The 14195-nt window shown below is 61.7% G+C and overlaps 1 protein-coding gene across 4 annotated transcripts; it reads left to right on the forward strand.

Moving 5' to 3' along the window:
- Nucleotides 1–4175: 4175 nt before the first annotated feature.
- On the forward strand, nt 4176–12373 carry PLD4 (phospholipase D family member 4). 4 transcript variants are annotated; one of them, XM_012471136.3, is made up of 11 exons: nt 4176–4322; nt 6730–6819; nt 7251–7444; nt 8310–8493; nt 8860–8980; nt 9518–9645; nt 10274–10474; nt 11272–11411; nt 11544–11709; nt 11790–11886; nt 12133–12372. In XM_012471136.3, the coding sequence occupies exons 1-11, from the start codon at nt 4296–4298 to the stop codon at nt 12321–12323; spliced, it is 1539 nt and encodes a 512-aa protein (XP_012326559.2). In that variant the 5' UTR covers nt 4176–4295; the 3' UTR covers nt 12324–12372. The 4 variants fall into 4 exon arrangements, with proteins under 4 accessions (XP_012326559.2, XP_012326562.2, XP_012326560.2 ...); XM_012471139.3 differs by having other exon boundaries at nt 11794–11886; nt 12133–12219; XM_012471137.3 differs by lacking the exon at nt 6730–6819.
- Nucleotides 12374–14195: the final 1822 nt, after the last annotated feature.

Consider the following 14195-nt stretch of genomic DNA (forward strand, 5'->3'; position numbering starts at 1 on the left):
CCCCATTCACTAAGAAGATGAAGGGAGATTTGGAACAGAGTATGGGGAGTGGATCTCTTCCCCATTCACTAAGAAGATGAAGGGAGATTTGGAACGGACTAGGGAGAGTGGACCTCTTCCCCATTCACTAAGAAGATGAAGGGAGATTTAGAACAGAGTATGGGGAGTGGATCTCTTCCCCATTTACTAAGAAGATGAAGGGAGATTTGGAACAGACTAGGGGGAGAGTGGATCTCTTCCCCATTTACTAAGAAGATGAAGGGAGATTTGGAACGGACTAGGGGGAGTGGATCTCTTCCCCATTTACTAGGAAGATGAAGGGAGATTTGGAACAGACTAGGGGGAGAGTGGATCTCTTCCCCATTTACTAAGAAGATGAAGGGAGATTTGGAACCGACTAGGGAGAGTGGATCTCTACCCCATTCATTAAGAAGATGAAGGAGATTTGGAACGGACTAGGGAGAGTGGATCTCTTCCCCATTCACTAAGAAGATGAAGGGAGATTTGGAACAGAGTATGGGGAGTGGATCTCTTCCCCATTCACTAAGAAGATGAAGGGAGATTTGGAACAGAGTATGGGGAGTGGATCTCTTCCCCATTCACTAAGAAGATGAACAGAGATTTGGAATGGACTAGGGGGAGAGTGGATCTCTTCCTCATTCACTAAGAAGATGAAGGGAGATTTGGAACGGACTAGGAGGAGTGGATCTCTTCCTCATTCACTAAGAAGATGAAGGGAGATTTGGAACGGACTAGGGGGAGAGTGGATCTCTTCCCCATTCACTAAGAAGATGAACAGAGATTTGGAACGGACTAGTGGGAGTGGATCTCTTCCCCATTCACTAAGAAGATGAAGGGAGATTTGGAACGGACTAGGGAGAGTGGATCTCTTCCCCATTCACTAAGAAGATGAAGGGAGATTTGGAACAGAGTATGGGGAGTGGATCTCTTCCCCATTCACTAAGAAGATGAAGGGAGATTTGGAACAGAGTATGGGGAGTGGATCTCTTCCCCATTCACTAAGAAGATGAAGGGAGATTTGGAACAGAGTATGGGGAGTGGATCTCTTCCCCATTCACTAAGAAGATGAACGGAGATTTGGAACGGACTAGGGGGAGAGTGGATCTCTTCCCCATTCACTAAGAAGATGAACGGAGATTTGGAACGGACTAGGGGGAGAGTGGATCTCTTCCTCATTCACTAAGAAGATGAAGGGAGATTTGGAACTGACTAGGGAGAGTGGATCTCTTCCCCATTCACTAAGAAGATGAAGGGAGATTTGGAACGGACTAGGGGAGAGTGGATCTCTTCCCCATTCACTAAGAAGATGAAGGGAGATTTGGAACTGACTAGGGGGAGTGGATCTCTTCCCCATTCACTAAGAAGATGAAGGGAGATTTGGAACGGACTAGGGGGAGTGGATCTCTTCCCCATTCACTAAGAAGATGAAGGGAGATTTGGAACAGAGTATGGGGAGTGGATCTCTTCCCCATTCACTAAGAAGATGAAGGGAGATTTGGAACAGAGTATGGGGAGTGGATCTCTTCCCCATTCACTAAGAAGATGAAGGGAGATTTGGAACGGACTAGGGAGAGTGGACCTCTTCCCCATTCACTAAGAAGATGAAGGGAGATTTAGAACAGAGTATGGGGAGTGGATCTCTTCCCCATTTACTAAGAAGATGAAGGGAGATTTGGAACAGACTAGGGGGAGAGTGGATCTCTTCCCCATTTACTAAGAAGATGAAGGGAGATTTGGAACGGACTAGGGGGAGTGGATCTCTTCCCCATTTACTAAGAAGATGAAGGGAGATTTGGAACAGACTAGGGGGAGAGTGGATCTCTTCCCCATTTACTAAGAAGATGAAGGGAGATTTGGAACCGACTAGGGAGAGTGGATCTCTACCCCATTCATTAAGAAGATGAAGGAGATTTGGAACGGACTAGGGAGAGTGGATCTCTTCCCCATTCACTAAGAAGATGAAGGGAGATTTGGAACAGAGTATGGGGAGTGGATCTCTTCCCCATTCACTAAGAAGGTGAAGGGAGATTTGGAACAGAGTATGGGGAGTGGATCTCTTCCCCATTCACTAAGAAGATGAACAGAGATTTGGAATGGACTAGGGGGAGAGTGGATCTCTTCCTCATTCACTAAGAAGATGAAGGGAGATTTGGAACGGACTAGGAGGAGTGGATCTCTTCCTCATTCACTAAGAAGATGAAGGGAGATTTGGAACGGACTAGGGGGAGAGTGGATCTCTTCCCCATTCACTAAGAAGATGAACAGAGATTTGGAACGGACTAGTGGGAGTGGATCTCTTCCCCATTCACTAAGAAGATGAAGGGAGATTTGGAACGGACTAGGGAGAGTGGATCTCTTCCCCATTCACTAAGAAGATGAAGGGAGATTTGGAACAGAGTATGGGGAGTGGATCTCTTCCCCATTCACTAAGAAGATGAAGGGAGATTTGGAACAGAGTATGGGGAGTGGATCTCTTCCCCATTCACTAAGAAGATGAAGGGAGATTTGGAACAGAGTATGGGGAGTGGATCTCTTCCCCATTCACTAAGAAGATGAACGGAGATTTGGAACGGACTAGGGGGAGAGTGGATCTCTTCCCCATTCACTAAGAAGATGAACGGAGATTTGGAACGGACTAGGGGGAGAGTGGATCTCTTCCTCATTCACTAAGAAGATGAAGGGAGATTTGGAACTGACTAGGGAGAGTGGATCTCTTCCCCATTCACTAAGAAGATGAAGGGAGATTTGGAACGGACTAGGGGAGAGTGGATCTCTTCCCCATTCACTAAGAAGATGAAGGGAGATTTGGAACTGACTAGGGAGAGTGTATCTCTTCCCCATTCACTAAGAAGATGAACGGAGATTTGGAACGGACTAGGGGAGAGTGGATCTCTTCCCCATTCACTAAGAAGATGAAGGGAGATTTGGAACTGACTAGGGAGAGTGGATCTCTGCCCCATTCACTAAGAAGATCAAGGAGATTTGGAACGGACTGGGCGAATGGATCTCTTCCCCATTCACTAAGAAGATGAAGGGAGATTTGGAACAGACTAGGGGGAGTGGATCTCTTCCCCATTCGCTTCCTGGCCCACCCAGACTGGCCCAGGTGTGCAGCCAGCAGGCCCCGTCTTTGGGAACCGCACCCTTCTGACTGGCCCCAGGTGTGCAGCCAGCAGGCCCCGTCCTTGGAAACCCTCCTGTCTGGTCCCAGGGGTGCAGCCAGCAGGCCCCGTCTTTGGGAACCGCACCCTCCTGACTGGCCCCAGGTGTGCAGCCAGCAGGCCCCGTCCTTGGAAACCCTCCTGTCTGGTCCCAGGGGTGCAGCCAGTAGGCCCCGTCCTTGGGAAGTGCACCCTCCTCACTGGTATTCTGCAGGCACCCTGGACCCCTGCCCTATGTAGGTCTTACAAGGAGGAGTCAGGGTGGACACCCAGACCTCATTGAAAGTGGGGGCTCTTCTCAAGGTCCCAGACCTTACTCAGGGACCCAGTCAAGGGTGGAGAGGGGGAGGCAGAGCCCCTCGCTGGGAGCCTCTAGCCAGGCCCACCTTTTCAGATATGCCAGTGAGCAGCCACAGCCTCGTCCTCCAGAATAAGGACCCTAGTTGCCTCCACGGCCCAACCTCCCTTGCAGTTAAGTGTAGCCACGTGACTAATTTCTAGATCAAGTTCCCTGCAGATCAAAGGAAGCAGTTATTTATAGGTCAGCAATGAGGGGATCACAATGCCCTGTGGGACTTCCAGGAAGTCTCCTCTGGGATGTCCCTTATCCTCTGCTACGGACACAGAAACAATGGCTGAGCTCCAGCAGCCACTGTGAGGCCATGAAGGTGGGGATCCTAGGGACTGGGATCTGAGAGCTAGAGGGACCTGGCTCCCAGTGGCAGTGGAACAATGCCATCTCTAGCCTGCCAGCCCCTGGACCTTCTTAGTGTTCCAGAGAAATGAACGACCTTGCTTAAGCCACCGTTCCTTAGGTCTCTGGCCTGCAGCTGAGCTTGACTGATGCATAGGCCTGTGACTGGAGGGCCTCCACCTCGAGGGAGTGGGGTATAGGTTTTTCCTGGAGGTAAAGGCTCCCAGCCCTGCCTTCTAGCCCGCCCACCCAGCTCCAGACATCTGTTTCTGTCTCGGATGAGAGGGGACCTCCCAGAATAGAGGAAGTAGCTGGAAGGGTAGCAGCCAGCTGCAGAGCGGAGCAGGCGGGCGTGGAGTGCAGGCAGCACTGAGCCTGCCCCGTGAGCTCAGGGCCTGCAGTCTGCAGCTGGAGCCAGGATGGACACCAAGGCAGGACCCCCAGAGGTATGTGCCAACGAGGTCAGGGCAGCTGAGAAGTGCCAGGCCCGGGGAAGGAGCTGCTGTCCACCTCTATGGCCTCAGCCTCCCAGCAACCCCAGGTCCAGAGAGCCATACAACTTCCAGCTGGTCCTGTAGATGACTGGCTCCTTCCCCAGTCCATGCAGCTGGGCTAACCAGGGCCCCGGCTCTCCAGCCAGGTGACAGCCGGGCCCTCTTCCACCTCAGCTTGGGACTGGCAGCCATGCCTAATGCTCTGGAGGGCAGGAAATCTGGCACCTTCAGCCGTGATCTCTGATGTCTGCAGGGTCTCACGTATCTACCATGGGACTAGGGGGCTAGAGTCCTATCCCCCAGGGGTCTCTCAGCCCGAGCCAACCCAGCTGGCCGGTCTCCCGGGTTCCATTGCAGGAGGAGGTGGTGAGGCACTCTGGGGTCTGTAGTCCCGGGAGGGGCCTCAGACAGGCTCCAAGTCCGGGATGGGGACTGCAAGAGGCAGGGCTTCAGTGCTCTGGGCTGCCCGTCTGCCTGGAGCATTTGGGGAGCAAGGGCCCTCTCTGGCAAGTGCAGGGAGGGTGGGGAGCAGCTCTCCAAGGACAGCCCCAGCACCTCGCTGCCCAGCCACAGCCCAGGATTTCCTGTTTCCTCTCCTGAGAGTTGGTGGAGAGGGAGCAAAGGCCTGATGCTGGGCCCTGAATCCCAGGGACAGTGGGGACACAGTGGGCACCATGAGGTCCCCTCTGCGGGGTGGGTAGGAGCAGCCCCCAGAGTTCAGCTCTGGGGTGGGGGTGGCTCCAACCCACCTCTTCAGGGACTCCCTGGTGTGGGAGGAGTTGGCCCACAGTGACTTCGCCTGAGTCCCCTGTCCCCACACATGGTTTACACTCCTACCCCCCAACCCCCCGTCATGCTTGGTCTCTGGGGAAGACAGCCCAGGCCCAGCCTTCCCCACCCTCTGCTGAGGCAGGCCAGGGTCTCGAAGGCCACAGCCCGGACCCGTGAGAGGACAGCCCAGACGAACCCCAGAGATCTGGGGGCTGAGCCAGCTGCTCTACCGTGAATGGCCAGTCCCACAGAGCCCAGCCTGGCTACAGACACAGGCACTCAGTGCTGTCCAGGCCCAGGCCCCAAACCTCAGAGACTTCCCCATCCTGGCCAGGGGCCAGCCAGCTCCTGCCCTGGTGGGTGTCTCAGTCAGAGGCTGGCCAGCCAGATGACCATGCTGGGCACAGGCCCCTCCCTGCACCCAGGGAGGGCACCGCTGTACCCGTGGGGCACCTTTCCTATGGTGGCACCTGAGACAACCCGGCTGCTTGCTCTGGGGGTGGCGGTGGGAGTGGGGGTGAGAGCCCACACGGCCTGGCTCCCAGCTCCTTGTGGGGTGACCACTCTGAGGAGACAAGGCGAGTCCCTGCAGCAGAGGACAACCCCCTCCCCCAGCAGTGCCGGGGTCCTACTCAGCCGCCATCTCTGCCCTCTCCACTCCTAGCCTCTCCAGCTGGGGTGCTACCCAGCCGTCCCCTCTGACCTGTGGCTCTCAGGAGGGGCTGCCATGGGGCCAAGACAGGAGCCCAGCCCAGGAGAGAAGCAGTTATTTATAGGCCAGCAATGAGGGAACCAAGTGACAAAAGCAGAAATGGCACTTTCAGACTCAGTTTCAGTTGTGGTTGAAACAAGAAACTGAGACACAAATACCCAGATACCCACTGAGTGGGAGATCTTGAGAGGAGAGACACGGAAAGCCGGGGCGTGCAGCTGGGCACAGATGCCCACCTCGCATGCCAGGGCGTGCAGCCGGGCACAGATGCCCACCCACCCCGCATGCCGGGGCGTGCAGCCGGGCACAGATGCCCACCCACCCCACATGCCAGGGCGTGCAGGCGGGCACAGATGCCCACCCACCCCACATGCCAAGGTGTGCAGCCGGGCACAGATGCCCACCCACCTCGCATGCCAGGGCGTGCAGCCAGACACAGATACCCACCCACCCCACATGCTGGGGTGTGCAGCGGGGCACAGATACCCCCGACCCCACATGCCAGGATGTGCAGCAGGGCACAGATGCCCACCCACCCCACATGCCAGGGCGTGCAGCTGGGCACAGATGCCCACCTACCCCGTATGCTCAGCCTGGGTCAGCCCTGGGGGCAGCCTTAGCAGCAGTCCCTCCTGCTTGGCCAGGGGTACAGGGCAGGTGACGTGAGGCCAGCTGCAGCCTCCCGCACTCACGCAGCTTGTCCTTGTGGAAAGCATCCTCCCAACATCCAGGGTGTGACCTTGGGCAGGAATGGGGTCTTTAGGGGCTTGTGTGGGTATCTGTGCAGGGGTGTCCCCAGTGCCCAGCTGCCCAGGCACTGAGGGGCACTTCTGGGTGGGGCTGGAGCTGCTGGTGATGCCAGGCTGCCCTGTGCAGATGCTGAAACCTCTTCAGAGAGCAGCAGTGGCCCCCACGTGGCCATGCGCCACGCAGCCCCACCGCCTATGGGACAGAGAGGCTGGCATGGTAGGACTGGGGGACCCCAGGGAGGAGGTGGCTGGGATCAATGGCCTTTCCAGAGCTCTGAGCCAGAGTGGAGAGGACACAGCAGGCTTGAGGGAGCCTCCACCCTCAAGGAGGGGAACAGACACGCCCTGACTAGTGGGCAAGACAAGCCTCCCTCTATCCCCTGCTGGGGGTGCTGAGGACAATTACCACCGGCCACAGCATTGCAGAGTGGGCTGCAGGCCCCCTGACCCCTGCCACCACCCTGGGCTGGGGCTTTTCTCTGTATCACCCTCCCCTCTCCCTTGTCAACCCCAGTCCCACGCCAGCGGCAGCCCAGGTCCGGGGAAGTCAAGATGGTCTCTGTCTCAGCACTGGAGGGGCCATGATGGCTCAGCCAGAGGTCAAGCCCCCACCTGTCCTGGTGAGCCTGCGGGTGCTGCCCCCTCCAGTTGCAGGTCCTGGGAGCACTGGCTGCGCTGTGGCTAGGGTCCATGGCTCTCACCTACCTCCTGTGGCAAGTGGCCCTTCCTCCCACCTGGGGCCAGGTGCACCCCAAGGACGTGCCCGGGTCCTGGAGGCATGGTTCCAGCCCAGATTGGGAGTCCCTGGAAGCGGACGCCGGGCAGCAGAGGGACTCCTGCAGGTAAGTGACCCCATGGAGGCCTGCAGTGGGGGTAGGTGGATGGGCGGGTCTCAGTTTGAGGCTGCTGCCTGTTTCTGCCCTTGGATCTGCCCGTGGGTTAAGCGCAGGATAACCCTCTGCCAGCTCCTCGAGGAAGGTGCAGGTCACCAGCGAGGGCCACCACAGTGTGAGCTGGAGTGGGGGCTGGGGACAGGAAAGGCGTAGGGTGCTTTTTGCAGCGAACAGAAGCTGGCACCTGGGGCTCTGACAGGCTGGAGAACACTGCCTGTGCTGAGGCTCAGCCCCAGTCCTTCCGCCCCTGAGGGTAGTCACTGTCCCTCCCGCCCCTCAGCCTTCCCTCCCACTCTTCTTTCCCTGCGGTTGGGGTTGGAATCCCAGGTCTGCCCTGGTGGAGCCTGGTGGGCCATCCTGCACACATCCCCCTGGCCCAGCCTTCCCTTCCAGGCCAGCTCTGGCCACCACCAAGGGCTTCCACACCAGGAGGCCACCCCAGACCCCAGACTCCGCGGCTCTGCTTACTCCACCTGTTTCAGGAGCAGCTGCTCCCTGAGGGCAGCGCCGCAGGTTTGGGTGGGGCCAGGACCCCCAATCTAACCTGCTCTGGACCAGGCAGCCCCGTCTCAGGCTCCTTGCCAGCTTGCTCCCGGGTGTCCCCCTCCCAGCAGCGTGCCGGGCTCAGGCTCATCCCACCCGGTCTGTTTTACTGCCTACACTTGCGACCCGCACCCTGCACGCTTAGCCTGGACTCGACCCAGGGATCACCTGAGCAGCAGTCGCCTGGCTTGGCAGTCGGATGGGGCAGGTGATGTGAGGTGGGCTGGGGGCTCCCGCACCCATACTGAGCCCAGTGTGGCTCTCTTCACAGGCTTGTCCTCGTGGAAAGCATCCCCCAGGACCTGCCATCTGCAGCTGGCAGCCCCTCTGCCCAGCCTCTGGGCCAGGCCTGGCTGCAGCTACTGGACACTGCCCAGGAGAGTGTCCACGTGGCCTCGTACTACTGGTCCCTCACAGGGTCCGACATCGGGGTCAACGACTCATCTTCCCAGCTGGTGCGCCCTGCCCTGGCCCCACCACAACCCGGTGCTGGAAACACAGCAAGTCAGGCTGCCCATCTGTGCAGGGGCCTCAGGCCCGGGGCTCAGCATGGTGGTAGGGTCTAGCATGGAGTAGGGGTTAGGCCACTCCTTTGGAGGCTCTCAGGGCAGGGGTGTCGAGGAGCTGGGCCTCTGAGGACTGAGCACTCAGACTGAGCCTGGGTGCAGTTTGGCTCACAACCAAGGGTCATCCAGACACTTGACCTGACCTTGAGCTGTGGGCAGTCAGAGGTGACCTCCTGAGGAGGGCACGGGTCCTAGCGGGGGTGTGGAGCAGAGGTCAGCCCAAGGTCAGCTCTCATGGCTGGCCTGGCCTTGCAGGGAGAGGCCCTTCTGCAGAAGCTGCAGCAGCTGCTGGGCAGGAACATTTCCCTGGCTGTGGCCACCAGCAGTCCAACACTGGCCAGGAATTCCACCGACCTGCAGGTCCTGGCCGCCCGAGGTGGGTGCCTACACCATGCTTGGCCCTGCTGCCCTGGCGTCAGGCATAGGCTGTCTGGCTGGCACCATGGGACAAGGAAAAGGGGCGTGGGGTGAAAAAGGTGTCCTGGGCTTCCCCAGGACACCCCAGGAGGGCAGGACCCAGGGTTCTGAGGTCCTTTGAGTCAGCTTCACCTGGGCACAGGGCTGGCTCCAAGAACCCAAAAGTGTCATTTCTCACAGGGCAGAGCATGGGTGGCCTCAAGGCCCTGCTGAGCCCAGCAGCTCTGACCTGTGGGTGAGGCTCAGGCTGGGAGCTCTGGCTGGGGAGTGAGAGGCCATGGGCAGTCTCTACAAAGGCAGGCTCTGGAGGGGTCCTGGGACCGTCTATCCCTCGGTGTCCTCACCTGTAAAATGGGGATGACAATAACAGCAGCTTAGTAGGACTGTTACGAGGACATCTGAGTCCACCACACTGTCAAGAGCTTGGGATCGGGCTCACCATGAAGCTGACACTTAGCAAGACCGAGTTCATCCCATTGCCTGAACTCTCCACCAGGTGCCCAGGTGCGACAGGTGCCCATGGGGAGGCTCACCAGGGGCGTTTTGCACTCCAAATTCTGGGTTGTGGACGGACGCCACATATACATGGGCAGTGCCAACATGGACTGGCGGTCCCTGACACAGGTGAGTGCCAGGGCCCTAACACAGGAGGCCCGCCTGGAGCTCTTCCCCTCCTGCAGTCCTGGGGACTTGGCCTGACATCTCAGCGCATCTGGAGGAAGCTGTGTAGTCCTGTTCACGTCACCGTGGTAGAAACGATCGGAGACTGGTCTAATAAGTGGTGGAATTCTACACAGTGGTGAGCTCACGCTGTGGAGTGACATTTAACGGCACGGAAAGATGCTCGGTCGTTATCCAGGGAAACATGCAGATTACAAAATACGAGCCTTTTTAGGAAAAGCAGTGCATGAAAACGCATCAAAGAATGCTCGTGGCAAAGGCAGCAATGGGTATCGTTTGACGGCGGGATTCAGAATGACTTGATTCTCCTCTTTGTGCCTTGATGCATTTTCTATTGTTTTTGCCATAAACAAGTATTGCTTTGACCATTGGAACACAATATTCAAAAACACAGGCCTCTGGGCACTCCCCCACCAGCCACTGTATTACAGATTCCTGCAGACAATGCTTCCCACGGTGGGGACCAGGCAGGCAGGAGCCGCGCCTCCCCAGACACCCCTGGCCTGGGTAGCGGGGTGGAGGTCCCACGGAGGGGCTTTTCTCCCCTAGCACCTGACTTTGGTCCCTGCAGGTGAAGGAGCTTGGCGCTGTCATCTATAACTGCAGCCACCTGGCCCAGGACCTGGAGAAGACCTTCCAGACCTACTGGGTGCTGGGGGCACCTGAGGCTGTCCTCCCCAAAACCTGGCCTCAGAACTTCTCATCTGACATCAATCGTTTCCAGCCCTTCCGGGGCCTCTTTGATGGGGTGCCCACCGCTGCCTATTTCTCAGTAAGGCAGATTGAGAAGAAGCCCATCAGAACCCCCTGTTCTCCCCTGACTGGCCAGACCCACAGGGAACCCTCTGGGCTGGCCCTGCAGACACCAGCAGCATCAGCTGGGTCTTCAGGTAGCCAGCACAGTGGGTGGGGCTGTGGCCCTGGGGTGAGCAGCAGGCTGGTATCAGCCGGCTCTGAGCTGTGCCTGGAGGCAGGCTTAGCTCCAGGAGGACAGCCAGGCAGCACTATCCCTGGAAAACAGGCTGCCTGGGAGGTGGTGGGAGGTCCTGGGGCCCAGGGAGTCTCCAGACTGCTGAGCAGCACCAAGGGGCTTAGCTGGGCCCTGGAGAGGGAGGGGAACCCCACTTGCTCTGCAGGGAAGGAAGGGAAGAGTGAGGGGTGGGCAGATCCTCCTTCATCAGCCTACAGGGGTGGGGGGTGGACAGCCCTCCAGCCAGCACAGGGACTAGTCTGCAGCAGAGACTGCATCAGAACAAGGGAAGCTTCCCTAGATGGGGGGCTGGCACCCTGAAGGGAGTGGAGAAGCTTCCTTGTGGCCGGGAACTGTTTCTGGGAGGTCAGTCCAGCCTGGAGCCCAGGGTGGGCCAGCTGCTTCCCCTCTCCCCGCCAGGCCTCAGGGCCAGTCCCCGGGGCCCCTGTTGAGCTGACCCCTTCTTCCCTCACGTTTCCAGGCACCCGGGCCTCCTCCCTCCACCACCACATGGGGCCTCTTGGGTGGTGCATGGTGGGGTGGCAAGTCCAGAATGGGCTAGGCTGGCAGAGCCCTCACGGACCCCTCTCCCGTCACAGGCATCGCCGCCGGTGCTCTGTCCCCGGGGCCGCACTCCGGACCTGGAGGCGCTGCTGGCAGTGATGGGGAGCGCCCAGGAGTTCATCTACGCCTCGGTCATGGAGTATTTCCCCACCACACGCTTCAGCCACCCCCGCAGGTAGGTCTGGGTGGGAGGTGCACGGCCTGTTCTGCTGACCGGCAGCTCCCGGGCAAGTCCCCCCCCGACCCCCGTTGGGACCCCCGCCGGGCCCAGGGCTTATACGGAGCAGTGCGCCCCTCCCTGCGCCAGGTACTGGCCGGTGCTGGACAACGCGCTGCGGGCAGCGGCCTTCGCTAAGGGCGTGCGAGTGCGCCTGCTGGTCGGCTGCGGGCTCGACACGGACCCCAGCATGTTCCCCTACCTGCGCTCCCTGCAGGCGCTCAGCGACCCCGCAGCCAACGTGTCTGTGGACGTGGTGAGGGCGAGCTCCCGGCCGGGCGGGCAAGGCGGGGCCCTGCTCCCGCCCGGCCTAACGCGCCGCTCTGCTCCCCTAAGAAAGTCTTCATCGTGCCCGTGGGGAATCACTCCAACGTCCCATTCAGCAGGGTGAACCACAGCAAGTTCATGGTCACGGAGAGGGCGGCCTACATAGGTGAGCACGAGCGCGCCGCGGCGGGCGGAACGGCCGAGGGGGGCGCTGGCTTTGCGGCCGGCCTGGACGCCTCAAGACGGGGGGCTGCTGAAGCGGGGGTCGGGTCTCCCGGGGACTTCCGGTCGTCCGGCCACGCAGAGCCCCAGAACACGGGGTCGGGAAGCGTGTGCCCGAGCGGTGAGGGCTAAGCGAGGGGCTTCCCGGGCTGGAGTCCGAGGGCGCCGCAGCGTGTCCGTCTCTCCGCAGGCACCTCCAACTGGTCGGAGGACTACTTCAGCAGCACGGCGGGCGTGGGCCTGGTGGTCACCCAGAGCCCCGGCGCGCGGCCCTCGGCGCAGGAGCAGCTGCGGCTGCTGTTTGAGCGGGACTGGAGCTCGCGCTACGCCGTCGGCCTGGACGGACTGGCTCCGGGCCAGGACTGCGTTTGGCGCGGCTGAGGCGGCCCCTTCTTCTCGCAGTGACCCCGCCCTGACCCCCTGACCTCGGCCTCGACTTCAGCCGCGTCCTCCCGCAAGCGGCCCGGGGTGCGCACTGCGCCTGGAGCCACCTGCCCGCTCTCCGATTTCCGAGTTCCTCCCCACTGAGCCCCGCCTCCTCCAGGGAGCGCTCCGGGAGGCCCCTCCTCTGACTCCTGGCCCACAGGCCGGGCCTAAAATACACGCGTGGCTTCCCGGTGCCTCTGTGTGAGTCCAGCGCGGCCAGCCCTTCATCCTCTTGCCAAGCGCCCGGCTCCACGTGCCCGCCCCAGCGAAGCCGCCTCGCGCGTCCGCCGTGGCAGGCCTCGGCCAGTCCCGGGTCGGCGAGAACTCGGGTCGGGGCGGGGACCGGACAGGGCGGGCGGCGCGAACCCTCCTCCTCCCACCCTGCGCCGGGCGGCCGCGCTCCGGAACCCAAATTCCCGCCCCCGGCTGCGAGGGGGAGCTAGAGCCGCGGGACACGCACCTCGGACGCCCGCTGAGTGAACGCAGGCCGCGGCGCAGCGCCGCTCACCCACCGGCAGGGGGCGGCTTCTACGGCGCCGGACAGGTGCGACGCGGGAGGAGACAGGGCTGAGGGGACGGGGAGAGATCGGAAGGGGACCCGCGGCTGAGGGGACGGGGAGGGCGGGAGGGGACCCGCGGCTGAGGGGACGGGGAGGGCGAGAGGGGACCCGCGGCCGAGGGGACGGGGAGAGACCGGAAGGGGACCCGCGGCTGAGGGGACGGGGAGGGCGAGAGGGGACCCGCGGCCGAGGGGACGGGGAGAGGCCGGAAGGGGACCCGCGGCCGAGGGGACGGGGAGGGCGGGAGGGAACCCGCGGCTGAGGGGACGGGGAGACCGGGAGGGGACCCGCGGCTGAGGGAACGGGGAGAGACCGGAAGGGGACCCGCGGCCGAGGGGACGGGGAGACCGGGAGGGGACCCGCGGCTGAGGGAACGGGGAGAGACCGGAAGGGGACCCGCGGCTGAGGGGACGGGGAGGGCGAGAGGGGACCCGCGGCCGAGGGGACGGGGAGAGGCCGGAAGGGGACCCGCGGCCGAGGGGACGGGGAGACCGGGAGGGGACCCGCGGCTGAGGGGACGGGGAGAGACCGGAAGGGGACCCGCGGCTGAGGGGACGGGGAGGGCGAGAGGGGACCCGCGGCCGAGGGGACGGGGAGAGGCCGGAAGGGGACCCGCGGCCGAGGGGACGGGGAGGGCGGGAGGGGACCCGCGGCTGAGGGGACGGGGAGACCGGGAGGGGACCCGCGGCCGAGGGGACGGGGAGACCGGGAGGGGACCCGCGGCTGAGGGGACGGGGAGAGACCGGAAGGGGACCCGCGGCTGAGGGGACGGGGAGGGCGAGAGGGGACCCGCGGCCGAGGGGACGGGGAGGGCGGGAGGGGACCCGCGGCCGAGGGGACGGGGAGACCGGGAGGGGACCCGCGGCCGAGGGGACGGGGAGACCGGGAGGGGACCCGCGGCTGAGGGGACGGGGAGAGACCGGAAGGGGACCCGCGGCTGAGGGGACGGGGAGGGCGAGAGGGGACCCGCGGCCGAGGGGACGGGGAGAGGCCGGAAGGGGACCCGCGGCCGAGGGGACGGGGAGACCGGGAGGGGACCCGCGGCTGAGGGAACGGGGAGAGACCGGAAGGGGACCCGCGGCTGAGGGGACGGGGAGGGCGAGAGGGGACCCGCGGCCGAGGGGACGGGGAGAGGCCGGAAGGGGACCCGCGGCCGAGGGGACGGGGAGGGCGGGAGGGGACCCGCGGCTGAGGGGACGGGGAGACCGGGAGGGGACCCGCGGCCGAGGGGACGGGGAGACCGGGAGGGGACCCGCGGCTGAGGGGA

Source organism: Aotus nancymaae, unplaced genomic scaffold, assembly GCF_030222135.1.
Source record: "Aotus nancymaae isolate 86718 unplaced genomic scaffold, 86718_ANA_hifiasm-v0.15.2.pri h1tg000011l, whole genome shotgun sequence".
NCBI lineage: Eukaryota > Metazoa > Chordata > Mammalia > Primates > Aotidae > Aotus > Aotus nancymaae.